The sequence below is a fragment of the Anolis carolinensis genome, chromosome 6 (genome assembly GCF_035594765.1).
Source record: "Anolis carolinensis isolate JA03-04 chromosome 6, rAnoCar3.1.pri, whole genome shotgun sequence".
NCBI classification, from domain to species: domain Eukaryota; kingdom Metazoa; phylum Chordata; class Lepidosauria; order Squamata; family Dactyloidae; genus Anolis; species Anolis carolinensis.
In genome coordinates, this window is record NC_085846.1 from 18,395,083 (window position 1) to 18,414,189 (window position 19,107).

General features: G+C 43.3%; 1 protein-coding gene across 4 annotated transcripts; it reads left to right on the forward strand.

Annotated features, from left to right (window-relative positions):
- The first annotated feature begins 91 nt into the window (after positions 1–91).
- cabp5 (calcium binding protein 5) lies at positions 92–16,111 on the forward strand. Of its 4 annotated transcripts, none has more exons than XM_062957690.1 (6): positions 92–252; positions 3,995–4,025; positions 8,085–8,228; positions 11,847–11,956; positions 13,334–13,481; positions 15,570–16,111. In XM_062957690.1, exons 1-6 carry the CDS (start codon positions 235–237, stop codon positions 15,593–15,595), a joined length of 477 nt encoding a protein of 158 aa, XP_062813760.1. In that variant the 5' UTR covers positions 92–234; the 3' UTR covers positions 15,596–16,111. The 4 variants fall into 4 exon arrangements, with proteins under 4 accessions (XP_062813760.1, XP_062813761.1, XP_016851661.1 ...); XM_003225274.4 differs by lacking the exon at positions 92–252 and adding an exon at positions 2,604–2,790; XM_062957691.1 differs by lacking the exon at positions 8,085–8,228.
- The last annotated feature ends 2,996 nt before the right edge of the window (positions 16,112–19,107 follow it).

Sequence of the window (19,107 nt, forward strand, 5' to 3'; positions counted from 1 at the left end):
GAATTTACCTGGTCACCATGGCAGCTGGGAAAGAAGGCCAAAGGTTCTCATTGAAGACAGCATCCCAAGGTCCTACCACCTGGATCCTACACAACACACCTTCACCACTCTCATAATACCAACACCAGAATGGTTGAAGACCTAAGAGTAGATCAGAGTGTCCTGGATCCAGCCCTTCAACTGTTGTCTTCTTTCCTTCCTAACATGTTCTCTTGACCCAGATTGGCATTAGCCATGCCACAATTTCAACAGGTATGCTTAAACTTAAGACTTCATCAGGTGGAGCTAGGGAAAGTGAGGGAAGGCAGGGAAAATTGTCTTCTTTGCATGCGCAATCATCTTCTTTGTGTGGTGTTCCATCTTTAAAGAAGACAGAGAATTTACTTACCTGCATCACACAGGATCGCTTCCTCCCAATTCAACCTTCCACTTGGAGGAGGCAGGAGGCATCATTCTTAAGTCAGACATAATTTCTTTCCACGGGCTCCTTTGCTTTTCCCTCCCAACCCCCTTACTCTCAAGGACACAGGAGGCATCATTCATAAGATAGATTTTGGGAGACAAATGGAGCATCAATGCTTAGTAGGAGACTGCCCAAAGGAATGTCCATTATTCCACGTCACTGAAGTTATTCAACCCAGGCAAATTTAACAGATCCCGTCCCACGTGTTTTTCCCAGCTTTCTCCCATTTCCATGTGCATTGGGAGCTCAAAAGAGGCTTCTTAACCAGCTCTAGTTCTGCCCTCCTTCCCCCATTTACCTACACTTCAGAGACAGTTCACAGACGAAGCAGCACAGACGAGAGGCAGGCACCCCCTTGCATCATATGATAGAATCTGTGTTGCTTCATCTATGGATTGTTTTAAAAGTGTTTGAAAACTGGGGCAGATGGGGGTTCGTGTGATGAAGTCCTTAATCTCAGTTTAGATTAATCTGCCAGTGTCTTAGGGAACAGATCTTCTGGGTCATATATGATGACGAAGACTAGGGTCAGCACCATGATTGGTAGGACGCTCTGTGGCCTCTACTTTGAGCTGAACCAATCAGCATTAATAGAAAATAGAGAGTCACAGCAACCCCCCCCCCCTCAAAAAAAAAAAACCAGTGGGATGTAGGAGGCGTAAACCACACTGACTGACACCGTCAGAGAGGGCGACACCAAAATGATTATCTACTATATTTTTGTGCAGTGTTCCAGCAGAAATTCATTATTTTTGGGTTGCTGTGAATTTTCTGGGCTGTATGGCAATATTCCAAAAGCATTCCTCCTGATGTTTCACCCACATCTATGGCAGGCATCCTTACAACCTCTGTAATTCTGGCCATGAAAGCCTTTGACAACTCATTATTTTTTATTTTAGAAATATCCCTGTAGTTAGATATAAGAGAGGCACCAAAGTGTAGTGGCTTGAGCATGGGACCACAATTCTGGAGACCCATCTGTTGGTATGGTTGTACTGGATGGCCCTTGTGGTCTCTTCCAACTCTTTGATTCCATGATTCTATAATTCTAAGTCCATCTTACATGTAGGCTTAAATGTTGTCAATTTGCTTTTTACACCTTCTCATATCATGCACTCTAGCTGTAGTCAGAGCTGTCATCATCACTGAATTACAATACTTTAGATTACGTGGTCTTGTCTACACACTCTACGAGCTTGTTGCTGATGGGGTTTTATATAGTTGCTGATTTGGTCAAATTTTAGCTACCATATTGTAGTATGGGAGGAGGTCCATGTGGGTGTCACCACGACCCTAGAGGCACCAACCCTAGAGGCACCACTGAAAAATCTCAACTTGTGTAATATGTAATTTGTGCTCTTTGGAAGAATTAAAATAGTGGATGCTAACCATAGTTCTGGAACCATACATTTTGTTCTGCAATAGACTGTCCTCTTTTTGGAAGGCTGTCAAACAAAAGAAATACTATCAACAAGGCTGATTGACCTATGGAAGGGAGAAAAATTGGTTTGGTTCATAGACAGTGTACTTGTTTTTTGCTGGAAAAGAAGGCAGAGATATTTCTTGGCCTGGACCTCTGGATTCGGGAATGAGGGAGTTGACAAACTAGTGATGCATCTACACTGTAGAATAAATGCAGTTTGACCCCACTTTAACTGCCAAGGCTCAATGCTATGGAATCATGAAAGTTGCAGTTTGGTAAAATACCAGCACTCTTTGGCATAAAAGACTAAAGGCCTTGTAAAATTGCAACTCCCATGATTCCATAGCATTGAGTAATGGCAATTAAATACATAGCATTGATTCTATAATGTAGATGCATCCTAGACATTGGGCAAACAATGGAGATGCTACAGTATTGGGAATTATTGTGCATTGGGGTGATCTGAATCAATCCTACTATTACTCTTCCTGCAGAGCTGCAAAAATCACAATTTCCAAATAAACTGCTCTCTATTTTATTAATCTCATGCGTTCCCATCCTGACTCTCTAGCCCCTTTAGCATCCTTCACTCAGTCTGCAAACCCTGTCTACCAGTCCTCCCCATGTGCCCAAAGTTAATCTGGGGAAGGGAGAAAGGATTTATTCAGCAGATGTCACAGCCAGGAAGAGCGCAAAAAGGCCTGGATGGAGCAAAGGATCAGAAGCCGCAGGGAGAGATAATCCCCTTTTCCCACCCCATAAATCACCTTCTTCTCAAAAGCCATCTCTTTCCCGGCTAAACTAGGCAGGCATCAGACGAAGGCACACATTGCCGAACACCATGCAGAACGCCCTTGGACCGGCTTGCATCTTCCTTCGCAAGGGGATTGCTGAGAAGCAAGGGGTATGGGACATCTTCAAGTTGGGGTGGTGAGGGTGATGAAGATTGTCTTATGGGACAGGGCAAAAGCTCTCAAATATGAAAGCACAGAGGATGGACTACCTATTTTATTTGTGCAAACCAACATTCTTGATTTCTCTTTGGATAATATTTAGTATGTTGAATGCATTCAGACTGCTGATATCAATTGGAAAGAGATATTGTTGGTTTGCTATGGGCTCTCATTTCCATTTTCACATCTGGCAAAAAGGAGTTTTTAAAAATAAATTCCCAAAGCCTTTGTGTTACAGAAGTGACACCGTGGGATGATGAAAAGTCTGGGCACATCTACACTGTAGAATTAATGCAGTTTGGTGCCACATTAACTGGCATAGCTCAATGCTATGGAATCATCGGAATTGTCTTTGGCAGAAAAGGCTAAAGAACTTGTAAAACTATAGCTCCCATGATCCCATTGCATTGAGCCATCGTAATCAAAGTGGCATGCCAAACGTCATTATTTCTATAGTGTAGATACAATGGTGGTTTCCAGTTTATGGGTCTCATAGCTGGCAATGTCTATCAATATCTTTTGGACCCTTGGCTCATGAAGTCTCCCTTTTGATTCTTTCCCCAAAGCAGACACTGTCCATCCCAGCTTGTCCTGGGCTAAGTAGCCAGCAGATCCCTCTATTATTTTCCTTAACATCCTCCCTTGTTTATGGACTCACCTTGTATGCACTTAAAGTTTTGAGGAAGAGTCTCTCTCTGGAACCATGTCTGTGGATTATTGGAGGCAGGCTGGAATGGTCTCCTTGTCCCCAGACTCCTGTGCTGTGCACTTGCTCTTTTGCAGACTCTGTATTCATTGGTTTGCGTAGCTGAATTTTAAGGATCGATAGCTCTTTTGTTCTCTCTCTTGCTGCAATCGCTGGATCTAGTTTGTCCTTCTCTGTACCTCTAAATATCGAACTGTCAACAAATGGAGCATCGCTGCATTTCTGGCAGTTCAATGCAACGATTTTGACTGGCCTCAGGGAAGAGAAACACTTTCTATGTTGAAGCATTGCATTCAGTTGGTCTGATGGAACGATGGCTTAGGAATTAGAGCATCTACATTCTTGATTTCTCTAGCTTCAGAAAAAGGAGGATTTTTAGGGAGTGGGTTGGAGTTGGAGCCTTCCAAGGTGGATGTTTTGCAATGAATGTCTCTGCGTCTCATTTGCAGGAGCGGGAACTTGGCGCAGATGAAATTGAAGGTAAGTGTGTGGGACGGTGTGTATATGTGTGCATACACAAATTATGGTTGCCAGACCCCCTTTATAAATTATCTCTTTCTTTTAAATGCTGGAAAGCTTGTCCATTATAGGACTTCTTATAAGGGATGCCCTGAACTTGTGGGCTGGAAAACCTTTTATGCTTTATAGACTCACCAAGAAGTGGGGAAATCCTATATTTTTTGTGTGGGACTTTCATGAAGATAGAAATCTGTGCACTGTGTTCATTTTACAGAAGCAAATGTTTAAGTTTATTGAAATCAATAATGTTATTAATAACTAATTCCTAACTGACAACTCAGCACATTATGAATCTTCACCCTTTTTTGCTATATTGAAAACCTGGCAACACTTATGTGAATGGATATGTGATCTTCAGTGAAAGTTTCTCAAGCTCTTGCCCTAAGAACTCTTGAAAACTCTTTGGAAGTCCGTGAGAGAGTTATGTAATGGGACAATCAGGAACAGAGTATCTTCCTATGCATGTAATTTTGTCCATCCCTGACAACTTTCCCTTAAATATGAGGATGGAAAGGAGTATCAGTTAAACTGTTAATCCATGTAAGGTTATAGTGAGACCTCATGCTTTCCTGATTTTTCTGCTAAAAAGATGCTGGACCTATTCTGCATTATGTCTTATATATTAAATCTACAATTTATTCAGTTACTCATTACAGAATCATGTTTTTTTTAAAAACGTTACAGAGTTGCAAGATCCTAAAATGTACAGAGCACTGGATCTATAAGGAATTTGATATTTTGGCCCTGGTGGCACAGTGTGTTAAAGTGCTGAGCTGCTGAACTTGCGGACCAAAAGGTCCCAGGTTCAAATCCCAGGAGCTGAATGAACGGCCGCTGTTATTTATTTATTTATTTATTTATTTGCGACATTTATATACCGCCCTTCTCACCCCGAAGGGGACTCAAGGTGGTTTACAAGTATATATACATACAATATATTATATTATACAATTATATCGCAATATTATTAATAATATTGCATGTAATATAAATATACAATTATAATAGTGAATTATAATTATTATTACATTGTATTACATCATAATATTATTATTTATATTACATGTATATACAATGTATTATAATATTAGTATAGTATAATATTATTATATATCATTATATCATTAAATTGATACAGGAGACATGGTGGAAAGATGTCTTCCCGGCCCCGCCTTCTTCATTCTGCTCCAGATATAAAACTAGCATAGCATGTTATTGCGGATAGGGGCCTCTAGCTGATGTAAAGAGACAAGATGGAACTGTCTTCATGGCTCCCTCTTAGCTCTGGCACCTGAGCGTCAGTTGGAGATGGTGGGAGGGTTAGGGTTAGCCCCAGCTCCTGCCAACTTAGCAGTTCGAAAACATGCAAATGTGAGTAGGTCAATAGGTACCGCTCTAGCGGGAAGGTAACAGCGCTCCATGCAGTCATGCCGGCCACATGACCTCGGAGGTGTCTATGGACAACGCCAGCTCTTCGGCTTAGAAATGGAGATGAGCACCAACCCCCAGAGTCGGTCACAACTGGACTTAACATCAGGGGAAACCTTTACCTTTACCTTTACCTTTATGAGAAACAGGAAGAAAGCCCTTCAAAAATATTAAAACCAAAAGAAACCATCAACATTAGCAATGATCATAATCATAATATTGTTTCCTCCATAGGACCAAGCAGGGGTTTTTATGAGGCTGTATGTGACTTGCCCAAATGGTTTCCATGGCCAAACAGGGAATTGAACCCTGGTGTCTAGAATTGTAATTCAGTGCTCTGGTGTTTGCAAACCGCCCACCAAGGCATAAATGGTCCCTAGATGCTGACGGTATAGAACAGGTCAGCACACGTACATACTTAGGTCTAGTCTTCTCGGACTCAGGTTCATGGTGCACACATTTTCACTCATGCGCAATTAAAACAAGGGCACGCTCAAGCACTCTGGTAAGACTACTAACCCATAGATACTTGGGGTCCTTAAGTCCAATAATAAAAATTTATAAAGCAAAGATTGTCCCTATGATTTTGGAGTCTAAACAAATTATCAATAGTGGAACAAGCCCAATTAAAAATTTTAAGACGGATGCTGGGGGTAGACATAAGGACCACTGTGTCAGGAGCGACTTGAGAAACTGCAAGTTGTTTCTAGTGTGAGGGAATTGGCCATCTGCAAGGACATTGCTCAGGGGACACCTGGATATTTCACCATCCCGTGGGAGACTTCTCTCATGCCCCTGCATGGGAAGCTGGAGCTGACAGATGAGAGCTCACCCTGCTCCCCGGATTCAAACCACCAGCCTTTTGGTCAGCAATCCTGCCGGCACAAGGGTTTAGTCCATCGTGCCACCGAAGATGTATATATTACAAATCAGGGTCTTCAATTATTGGTCAAAAATAAAAAATCTGGAAAATGGTAGACTAATTTGGCGGAACAAACTAGCGGCCAAATTCAAGATTCCTGGTCAGACCAATTAATAAGGTTCCTCTGTACTTGTGGATTACAAATCTCGTCTTCAAGTCACAACAGGGAAGTTGAAAAAAGGTTAGTAACTCAAAGGATTTTAGATTTAGAAGTGCAAAAAGACATAGCCACTCTATCAAACATAGGCTCCTTGAAGTCGTCAGGTCATTTTAGCAGACACTTTACTTAAAAATAGATTTGCCAAGACACCCAAGAGTCATTTTTACAAGGGCCAGATTTGAACCAATGGAGTCAGTGGAGAGACACGGTAGATTTAATCAGGTCCCACCTGAAGAAAGACTCTGAATCTGCAGTGCCCTGGAAGTTGAAAATTAGAACCACATATTACATAAATGCTGTCTGTATGAAAAAGATAGGAAAAAATACATGGTCTTTAATTTGTAATAAAACGAGCTGGGATACATCAGCCAAAACCACATTTTTACTAGCCGGTTCTAACCCTGTCTTAACAAAAGTTGCTCTTTATCTTTATAAAGCAGCTAAAAGGAGATTAGAGTATATTGATCATATTGGCACACAGTGTAAGGAGACGAGGACATCTGATTTTCGTATTTAGGATTAAGGCATATTTAGTTTCCAGTAGGTCTCCACTTTTTCCTTCTGTATATGTATATTTATATTTATATTCAGACTAGATTTATACTGTTCGTTGTGATTATATTATGTATTTTGATAAGGCCAATTGACTGATCAATAAAATCGTTTTGTTTCGTAGTTCAGTGCTCAAACCACTAAATCACACTTCTTACATAATTGACTTTCTGCTATTTAGGTTTTAGAAATAGTGTCACCGGGGGGAGGGTGGTGGTGGTGGTGGGATAGTTAGTAAATATAACAATACTTTGTTTACATATTGTATTCATCATTATAAAATAAAATATTTCATAAAGGTTTTCCCTTGACATTAAGTCTAGTTGTGTCCATCTCTGGGAGTTGGTGCTCATCTCCGTTTCTAAGCCGAAGAGCCGGCGTTGTCCATGGACACCTCCAAGGTCATGTGGCCAGCATGACTGCATGGAGCGCCGTTACCTTCCCACCAAAGTGGTACCTATTGAATAGACCTATTGATCTACTCACATCTTCATGTTTTCGAACTGCTAGGTTGGCAGAAGCTGGGGCTGACAGTGGGAGCTCACCCTGCTCCCTGGATTCAAACCGCCAACTTTTCAGTCAGCAAGTTCAGCAGCTCAGCGGTTTAACCCACTGTGCCATTGGGGGGGCTCCTAAAATATTCCATAACCCTTCAAAAATATTTTTGAGAAAAATAAGCTTCAGGAAAAAAAGGGAACAAAGGTGTCTCCCTCCCCCCCTCCCCCCACAAATCTTCACACATTCGATGGAAGGCTAGATTCCCCATTCCACCAGCTTCCATAAACCTGATCCCAAAGGACATCACTGGAGCTTACTGCAAACCAGATTCCAACCCTCTGTAAGACAATTTGGCTTCATTGGTTAGGAATCCTACTTTTTCCTTACTATTTTTTATTGTTTACTTCTCCCCCCCCCCCCCCCCCAACTTAACACCTCTATGATGACAATGTCAAACCAGAGCTCCGTGAGGCCTTTGAGGAGTTTGACAAGGACAAAGATGGCTTTATCAGCTGCAAAGATTTGGGCAACCTCATGAGGACAATGGGATACATGCCGACAGAAATGGAACTCATAGAGTTATCACAGCAGATCAATATGAATCGTAAGTGCTTGTTATGTGAGAATTGAGCATCTGAGGTTAATATCCAGACCAGGGGTGGGGAAAACGGTGGTCTTCCAGATGTTGGATGCAGCGTGGCTAGTATGGCTATGGGTTTGTGATTGTGGGAGTTGTAAATAAGCTACATCTGGAAAGTGATATGTTCTCTATCATGATCTGAATGGATCCACATGGCTAAGATCTAGGGAAAGACATAGCCTGATTCAAGTCCTGAAGGGAGGGTAGCATCCAGGGATGGCTTTGGCATAAATTACCTGTGACTTGTTTACCATCTCAGAGGCAAAAGCAAGGCATGAGTAGTAGGAATCGGTAAGGGAGTTGCCAATTGGATAGATTAGTTGTACTAGCAGTTCAAATCGGAAAACTTTAATGTGCCAGCCAATATATACTGTAGGTCTATCTGAGATGAATTAGACTTCATTTTTGAGGCACCCTTGTATTTGTGGTTTTGTGTTTTTCAAGATCCAGAGAGCATCCATGGAGAGAGGCATCAGAAAACTATCACAATGATTCCACTAAAAATGGATTGTCCAAGATTACTATATTCTTATTACTTTCCTTCTAATGTAAACATATGCTAAGGAAGAAGTACAGTACAACCCCCATATCTGCAGAGATACACTCCCAAACTTCATGAAGATACACAAAGCCACAGATAATAGCAAACCTTTCCAGCCGAAATATACCTTTGAGTCACACTGGGAAACCTAGAAAATGTCTAAAGAGGGCATATATTGTTAGACATGGATGAACGGAACCATAATAATAAATAATAATAAAACTTTATTTATATACCGCCCTATCTCCCAGATGGGACTCAGGGCGGTTTACAGTCATAAAAGCAACACAAACATTACATAACAACATAATACATAATACATAATACACATTATTAAACAAAGTAAAATAATACAATTATAACAATAAATCACATTTACATGACCAGATCAAGGGGACGGGAACCATAAAGGGAAATCTTATGCAATATATTCAGGCTCAGAAATCGGCGGTAGTCCAATATAATTATTCAAAAACCTGCCGACACCACCAGGTCTTCAGTTCCTTACGGAAATTGGATAATGTAGGGGATTGCCTGATCTCTTTTGGCAATGCATTCCAGAGCCGGGAGGCCACTGCCGAGAAGGCTCGTTCCCTCGTCCCCACCAGCCGCACTTGAGACGGTGGTGGGAGCGCGAGAAGAGCCTCCCCGGAAGATCTCAAGGTCCGCACTGGCTCATAGGAGGAGATGCGATCCCGGAGATAGGTAGGGCCCGAGCCGTGTAGGGCTTTATAGGTCAAAACCTGGACCTTGAATTGGGCCCGGCAGTTTATCGGCAGCCAGTGGAGCTGCTTTAATAGGGGCATTGTATGCTCCCTATAGCCGGCTCCCGTTAGAAATCTGGCTGCCGATCTTTGAACCAGTTGGAGTTTCCGGGCCGTCTTCAGGGGCAGACCCACGTAGAGAGCATTGCAGTAATCCAGTCTGGATGTAACTAAGGCATGGACCACCGTGGCCAAATCAGACTTCTCGAGGTATGGTCGCAGCTGGCGCACAAGTTTTAAATGTGCAAAGGCCTTCCCGGCCACCGCCGACACCTGGGCATCAAGCGCCAGAGATGAATCCAGGAGGACCCCCAGACTGCGGACCTGCACCTTCAGGGGGAGTGCAACCCCGTCAAGCACAGGTTGCCACCCAATACCCCGGTTGGTCCCACAACTGACTAGGAGGGCCTCTGTCTTGTCTGGATTAAGCTTCAACTTGTTAGCCCTCATCCAGTTCGACATAGCTGCCAGGCACCGGTTTAGGGTCTGAGCGGCTTCCTTGGAGTTTGGTGGAAAAGAGTAGTAGAGTTGAGTGTCATCTGCGTAGAGATGGCACCGAACTCCAAAACCCCGGATGACCTCTCCCAGCGGTTTCATGTAGATGTTGAAAAGCATGGGGGAGAGAATGGAACCTTGTGGGACCCCACAGGTCAAAGGCCAGGAGTCCAAGCAGGTGTCCCCCAGCTTCACCATCTGGGAACGACCCTCCAGGAAGGAGCGGAGCCACTGCAAAGCAATGCCCCAAGACCCATTCCCGAGAGCCGCCCCAGAAGGATACCATGGTCGATGGTATCGAAAGCCGCTGAGATGTCCAGGAGAACCAGAAGGGATGCACTCCCCCTGTCTAGTTCTCTGCGGAGGTAATCCACCAAGGCGACCAAAGCCGTTTCAGTCCCATGACCAGGCCTGAAGCCAGACTGTGATGAATCCAGATAATCAGTCTCAACCAAGAATTCCTGGAGCTGAGAAGCAACCACTCTCTCCAGGACCTTGCCCAAAAATGGGAGGTTGGAGATTGGCCGGTAGTTGTTCAATAATAATGAATCTAAAGTCGCCTTCTTTAAAATGGGCCTCACAATTGCCTTTTTAAGGCAAGATGGAACATGCCCTTGCTGCAAAGAGGCATTGATGATACCCGAAAACCAATCAGCCAGCCCCCCACTGGCGAGTTTGATAAGCCAAGATGGGCAAGGATCTAGGATACAAGTGGTCGCCCTCACTGCTCCAAGAACCTTGTCAACGTCATCAGGCTGAACAAGTTGAAACGAATCCAATAAAATCTGACAGACAGGTGCCTCGGTTACATCCCCTGGTTCTGCACTAATGTCAGCGTCCAAGTCGGAGCGAATTCGAGCGACTTTGTCTGCAAAATGATGTGCAAACTCGCCACATCGGGTTGTCAGGTGATCAGAAGGCCCCTCCTCCTCAGGGGGATGGAGGAGCTCCCTGACCACCTGAAACAACTCTCTTGGTCTATTAGTTGCAGACGCAATGCGCGCAGTCGAGAAAGTCTTTCTGGCTGCGCGCATTGCCACGGAGTATGCCCTAAGAGAGGCTTTAGCCCGTGTTCGGTCGGATACACTTCGAGTTCTCCGCCAACGGCTCTCTAGCCCCCGCCTCGTACGCTTCATCACTGCCAGCTCCCCAGTGAACCAGGGGGCTGGTTTGGACCGATGCGACAAGAGGGGATGCTCAGGGGCGATCGTGTCTATTGCCCTAGAGACCTCCGTGTTATAGAGATCTACCAGGACATCAACAGGATCATCAGCCAGCATGGCAGGAAAATCCCCAAGAGACGTCAGGAATCCATCCGGGTCCATAAGTCTCCTGGGGCGGACCAGCTTAATGGGCCCACCACCCCTGCGGAGGTTAGAGGTTACAGTAAGTCTAAAGCTGATCAGGTGATGATCAGGTGATGGATACTGGTCTTGCAGATACAGGGTTCGGGGCTTGTACTGTACTTTTATCAAAACTACAGCAAATAAGGAACTAATTGTTGTGGGGTTCCTGATAATTACCTCCCTTCTAGATACTTTTGTTTTTTTCTAATGTGCCAGACAGGAACTTGGGACTTCCACTTCTAGATCATACAGAGAGATGAAACACGCTAAGCAGATGGCTTATATAAGTCACTTTAGCAATTGCAGTATTTGGAACTGTGATCGGCCATCACATATGTCTGGGCCAAATTAAGGAACCCAGTGCGGAAGCCAGGCTATCGTGTTAGGAAATGGTTTTTGATGCTTAATCTAAGCAATATGTCTCCTTTCACTGCAGTTGGGGGTCGCGTGGATTTTGAGGACTTTGTAGAGATGATGACGCCGAAGCTTCTGGCAGAGACAGCCGGCATGATTGGACTTCAGGAGATGAGGGATGCTTTTAAGGAGGTGAGGTAGGGTGCCGTGGGGTAGGATGGAACAGGACAATCCCTGGGACAAGGGACTAACTCCACATATTGGTTTCAACTCAAGTAGACCATGGATTTCCATAGGTGCACTGTTGACCAAGCATGTGTTCATTGATCCATTGAGCCTGTTTTTGTTAGGACCAGCATTGAATTGAAGCCCAGTAGTTCTATCTGCCAACTTTGGTTATTGCAGTTGAACTCCATCATGAAAATCTAGCAACTCTCATTCTGAGTCTTTTTAACAAGAAAGCACAGCCCTTGTTTCTCAAAATATGATTTAGTAACCATTATGCCAGGATTCTGTGGGGATTTCTTTGGCATATGTGAATGCATAAATTCCCCTCTAATAAGGATGGTTCCTTCAGTCTTATCCAACTATGGTGCAGGTCAACAGCAATCCCAAGGGAAATTGAAGGTTGCCATGTAGGTTTTCCACAATACTCTACTAACACAGTTTCCTTTCGATGTATTGTGGAACATTGAAACACTGGAGTGTCGTGGGCCTTCAGAGCAGTCTGGGCAGCCAAATAAAGTTCATTTTGGGCCAGTTCCCTGTCCAGATTGACACCACCACCATCTTCCTTTTCCTGATCAGTACAGCCACGCAGGCATGTAGCCGGAGGGGGGGAAGGCTTGAGGGGCTTCAGCCACCCCCCTAAAATTCTCAGGGTGGTCCGTGAGGCCTTACTGGTATTATTTAAACTGTTATGTTTATTCATATCATAATCTGACCACCATGCTCAATATATCTCATATGCATGGGGGTATTGGGATAACGATACAAAAGGTTTGCTAGGGTAGATCCTCTCACTCTCACTCAGCCCCCCCCCCCCCCAAAGAAATATATATCAAAATCCTGGTTACAGGCCTGAGTACAGGGAAAGGGAATGCTTCACGTCCATGTTGTTGCTCTTCTTAGCCAGCCATGGAGCTCCGTCAAGAGATCTGGCCATAGCCTATCATATCTGTTATGTCAAAATAGGGCACAATGTGATTGAGACTAATAATAAGGTGGGGAGATTGACCCCATACTTCCTGCTAGTAACCCAGGCACCCCGTTCTGATATCAGTGGATGTGATTGCAGTGGTCAAAGGTTTAAATGGAGCTCTATGGCTAGCTAATTGTAGTCGTAGCAGCAACATGGAGAGGGTGACAACCCAATGGGGCCAATGCATTCCCAGCATGTCTGGACAATAGCTCCAGACTCAACACCTACAGGTTGGTCCAGACTAATTTGCCTGATATAGATAAGCCCTATATCTGTAATGCATAATCTTGGCTAAGTTTTGTAATTATAATGGTCATTTCGAAGAGTTATATTCCAAGTTTTGCTCACCCTAAAACTCTGCTTTCCAGTTTGATACAAATGGAGATGGGGAGATCACCTTGGATGAGTTGTACCAAGCCATGCAACGGTTGATGGGGGAGCGCTTAACCCCACGTGAGATTGCTGACGTGGTGAAGGAAGCAGACGTCAATGGAGACGGGACAGTGGATTTTGAGGGTGAGGGATGATTGGGAAAGATACGATTTGGGGGTAGAGATTATACACTTAGCGGGACATAGGACGAAGGGTTAAAACATTCAAGGTCTAAGAGGATAGACTTTAGAAGGACACAGTGAAAAGATAAAGGATTAAATGAGTTTGGATAATAAAGAGTTATTGGATTGTTCTGATTGCATAGAGATTGTAAATCAGGGCCAGAGAATAGGGATTTTCCACTCCAATTCTAAGAGATCCTTGAAGAGTTTAATTTTAGGTTTTAAAGGCTAGCAACATAAAGTAGGAACACAGCTGAATTTTGTAAGTGTCAAATTTCTGTCAAGATTTACTCAATTTCTAATTCCCAAATAAGTATCTGTACAGTTTCCCTTCAGAAAGTTACAGTCTGTTCTCCAAACAAAATTTAAACAAATATGGAATTAGGTTGCTGTGAGTTTTCCGGGCTGTATGGCCATGTTCCAGAAGCATTCTCTCCTGACATTTCACCCATAAATTCTATGGAATTGTAGAAGAACAATAAACTAGTAGAGGGCACAATAGTTTGCTTTTGTCTGGGCCTACTGGGAAGGACAAGATTTTGCTGCCTTCTCTCTTCCTTGTCAAGTTAGCTGAGTAGGAACTATTTTTTGTGCTTTGAATTTAGTTTGCAGCAATTAAAGGAAGCCGAGGATAAGAGGGGAGAAAGAAAGCAGGGCATTTTAAAAGCAGCTGAAAAGATAGGATTGCAGAGGACTAACTGGGAGTGTCTGTCAAATTAGATCAGCAGAAGCATATGGGTAATTTGAAACCCAGGTTTATGTGTCCTGGCAGTCTCCAAGTTACAAACAAAATAGGTTCTGCGGGTTTGTTCTTAAGCTGAATTTGTATGTAATCAGAACAGGTACCATACATTTTTAAAGTGTAGCTTCAGCCATATATGTGTGTTGTCTCTGTGTTAATTTGTATGTAATCAGAATAGGTATATTTTTAAGTGTAGCTCTAGCCATATGTGTGTGTGTGTGTGTATTTGGTGTATGTGTGTGTAGCTCCAGCCATTTTTTATACACACACACATGCACACACACACATACACGTACACATATATACGTATACATCCTTGGATAGCATAGGGAAGGGTTAACACCCCTGTGGAGTTTGTTTTGCTGTCTAGACACCTGTTTCAGAAGATTTCACCTTACTTTCTTTCCCTGTGATAATTGGATTTTGAAAAATTGGCTTGTTGTGGAAACAAAGATTGGTGATAAAGTTTCAGTGGAGACACTTTCCCCCTTGATAACACTTTCAGGAGTGAATTTCCCTTCCTAATGGTAGATTTCTCTCGCGTCCTGTTGTCTTACCCCCATTCTTAACTCATTCTTAAGTCATTCGTAAGTCGGATGTTTGTACTTCAGGGACTGCCTCTATTTTCCCACCTGCTTTATGGCAAAGTGCATGATAGGCATACCCTACCTTTGGACAGCTTACTTTCTGACATTTTTGCAAATTACAAGGTCTATTAATTTGACAAGGGATACTGTTTCACCAGCTCTGCTTGCCTACGAGTCTTGCCTATGGATGCTATAGTATACTGTAGTGTGTTATTTGTGTTGTTTAGCATCCAAAATGCATTTGTAAGCTAAAACAAAAATAATTGGATTCCACTTTTCAGCCGATTTCACTTTCCGACAGTGCTGTAGTCCCTAATCTGTCAAATAAGCAAGGGCTTCCTGTACTTCCTATAATGGCACTCCAAGTGGCTAGCTACTGTTCAAAGGACATTTAGTACAATGCCAAGTTTTTTACTTTGTTTGTATTTCTAAATACATTACGACCGTACCCTCGGTTTGCTTCTGACATGATAGATAGATAGATAGATAGATAGATAGATAGATAGATAGACAGACAGACAGACAGACAGACAGACAGACAGACAGACAGATAGATACCATTTGCCCTTTACTTATAGCATTTGTCCAGATGGCCCTGCTTTCTTTGGCACCCTGCTTTCTGCTTATTCTGTTGAGTGAGACTCTGGACATTTTCCACAAAAGCCTGCCACTAATCCAAGTCCCAACCAATTGATGTTGTTTTATGGTATTTGCCTTGCAGAATTCGTGAGGATGATGTCACGCTGATGGGAGTTATCCAGTCTCTTCTAATTTCAAGGACCAAATATATGCTGCTGCACTTTCAAAACAAAATGTACAGAATTCAACAGCAAATCCCAGCCTGAACTGGAGGATGAGTTCAAACTTCAGTTTACAAAAGACACTGGGCAGGGCAAAAGGGTGGGCATATGAAAGATGGGAGTATCTTTATGGGGAGACTGGGATGAGGACAAAGAAAAGCACAGCAAATATGTTGAATTATTGTACTCATTGTACTACCCAAAAAAGAGCACGGAAAAGTTACTGTTTGGACTCCAATGCCCCAAATCCTCTACCCATCATAATTCTGATCATGCTGGTATGGAGGGGATTCTGGGAATTAGAGTCAAAGAAGAGTAACTTCCCAAGCTTTGCTTTATCCCAGTTCCATCTACCCATCCCTGCAAGCAGCTTGCTGGATTTAGCAGATGCCTGTCATCCTTGCCTCAGAAATCCAACCCAAATATCCTCCAATAAAGAATTCCTCATCTAGGATTCTCTCAGGATCTGTGTGCTAGCATTTCTTGTGGCACAAACAAGCGGGTCTGGTCTGGCGACATTTGCAGAGGTCAGAGAAACAGTCTGACAGCTCAAATCCAACTTTGCCAAAAGCAGCTTATCCACTTTATAATCGCTGCTGTGGAGAGCAACATATGGGCAGGAATAAACGGATTATAAGGAAAACAGGGTCCTGAGTGGAATGAGGATTGAAGCTCAGGGGAAGTGGGGCTGGGTACCGGAGAACAGCTGGATTTGATTGCCAATTTCAAGGGGATTAACGTGGGTCCGCATTGTCCCAGGAGCTGGAGGAGGGCAAGAGCTGGGAGGTGGAAATTCTGGCTATTCCTTGGCTAACGTGGCTCAATAAAAGGATTACAACCCCGGGTCTCTTGTTTCCGCCTCACGACCCTCTGCAGATTAAAAACTATGGGGTTTAAAGCAGCTGCTAATGCCGTGACAGTGTGGGTGGTATTGGAGACGGAACAGGGGCTGAGAAGCTGACAGAGCATGAAGGATGTGCCAAGGTCACTTCCGGACATATAAGATTTCTGATCCTGCCATATGCAGACTCTGGCCCAGTGCTTGGATAATAGGCCCCATCTACACTGATCATTTAATGCAGTCTGAAGCTGTCTTCAAACTGTGACAGGCAGACAACAAACTCCCACAAAAGAGTGCGAAAGAAAGCCCTTAATGTGCGTCAGTGCTCTGTGGTTTGGGTAATCATCATCTGGGCCTCAAACTGGTTAAAGGATTTCCTATGTAATCATTTGTACAGTGGAAACACTTCAATATCGGTTAAAAACTGCATTAAATAGTTAGTGTACATGGGGCCATAAAGAAGATGAGTGAAGGAAAATAATTGAGGTCAGCTCACCGAAACCCGTCTGCCAACTCTCCCCAGTTTCATTTGCTAAAATAATTTCCAAACTCAAAAACACCTACGGATGTAATCATAAATGGAGCAGCTCAGCTTTTACCATGCTATTGATCCCCAGTTCTCTCTATGAAGATTGCCAAGACTTGACAGCTTGCTGACCAGCACTTCCATAAAATTCCGTTTGCCCTGTCTACAGCCCCTAGCAATTTGGGGTCGGATGGCTGGCTTTAATCCAGTTATTCCTTTCTTTATGTGTGTGAGTACCGTTCGATAACACGCAAACTGCATAAGCCCATTATATAAAGCCCCAACTGCTCCCCCCTCTTCCCTGCTGATCTGCCTTTCATTGGAAAGCACAAAACTAAGCTACATAACCTGGGACCCTCACACACTACCTGAATAATAACACTATTGACTGCTAGGGGTAGATGCTATGTAATCCTGGAGTTGGTTGTTCAGTGAAGATTTACAGCTTTATAGCTGATAATTATAAATATGCGAATGTGTGTATCGACCCATGACTCTCAAAGGGTTTTCTTAGGTAAGGACTACTCCAAACTGGTTTTGCCAATTTCTTCCTGGAAAATACGGCCAATAGAATCTGGTACTTGTTTGTAGTATCTCACCCAGCTGCTATGTAACCAGAGCTGATGTTGCTTATCTTCCAAGCTCAGACAGGATCTGGTGCCTGTCCTTTGTGTAGAGGGAGGTAGCCTAAAGTAGATCCTGAAACAGATGGATCACCACCTGGGAAAGTTACTTTTTTGGATTACATCACCCAGTATCTGCTGGATCTATAACAGTGGTTCCCAACCATTTTTTTTTTAACCAGGGACCACTTCATCAGAGACCACTTTGAGCAGAGACCACTCTCCAACATTAGTACCAAAAAGGGTTTGCTGTTTGTTTGTTCAGTTGCTTCTGACAAATCAGTTTTTGGTCAACTTTAGATTCATTTTGATTATTTGGGGTGCGAGTCAGAAAATTGCATTGGATAGACTGCATCAGCTCTAGTTTCTGATACAGAACATATGCTATCCAGTAGTCGCCATCTGCTCGCCCACAGAAAACTATATTTAATAATCTAGAGCGGATGTGGTTTATTCAATGCAATTTTCTGAATCAGCACCCCAAATAACCCCAGGAACAGGCCTAAAAAAAAGACATCAAAGCGCCCCCGCTTCCAGACGCCACATGGAATGGTTCCACTCAGGGGGAGTGAGGAGAAGCAGCAGTCAGGAGGCTTGTTGTCACGCCTTTCGTGGATAGTCAGCCTTTCCCCTCCCGACATCCCCATTGCCTTGGCACCATAAAAGAGTTTTGCAAGACCAGTCGCTCTTGTTGCAATGGTACAGTAATGATGGGGGCATGGATCATATTTTAGTTCTTGGGGACCACTGGTAGTCCACGGACCACAGGTTGGGAACCACCAGATCTTGTCCATTGAAGTGTTATACTTAATTAATAGTACTGTCTCCAGTTTTTACTCTGGCCACCTGTCCATCCTTCAGCAACTTATGGGACCACAATAAATCACCTTGGTGACTTACGTTGACACTATGCATTTCATAGATTAGGCAAGGAATAGCCAGTGGTAGTCTGGACAGTTCCCGCATCCAAAACTCACAGCACTTAAATGCACTGCCAACTGTTGTAAAGAGGAGATTTTTCTCTTCTCACTCATTTGAGACTTTTGCAAGAAATGAAGGACACAGTACATGCTGTTCTTCAATGGTCACAAAAGCTCCTTAGAACAGGCAGCCCTACTATCAGGAAAAACCACACAACCAATTCAGATTACAAAGTTGGGGTCCTTGAAAGGGCAACAAGTTATTACTTATCTATCATTTTGTTGATATAGCTGTGCTGCCTGGAATGGGAAGAAGTGCTTATGGGATTTTCTGCTTTATATGCTAAAAATAATTTTCAATGAAAACACAAGCTCATGTCACAAACTCAGTCCAAATCCCAAACTCAGTCTGGGAAATGTGTACAAGTACATTTCAATTAATGGAATATGTAGATATATTCTTGAACTTTACTTCTTTAACTGGAACCTTAGTACCAGAGGTAGAAATAATACTTAAAAAATAAAAATAGATTCCCGCACCACAAAAAA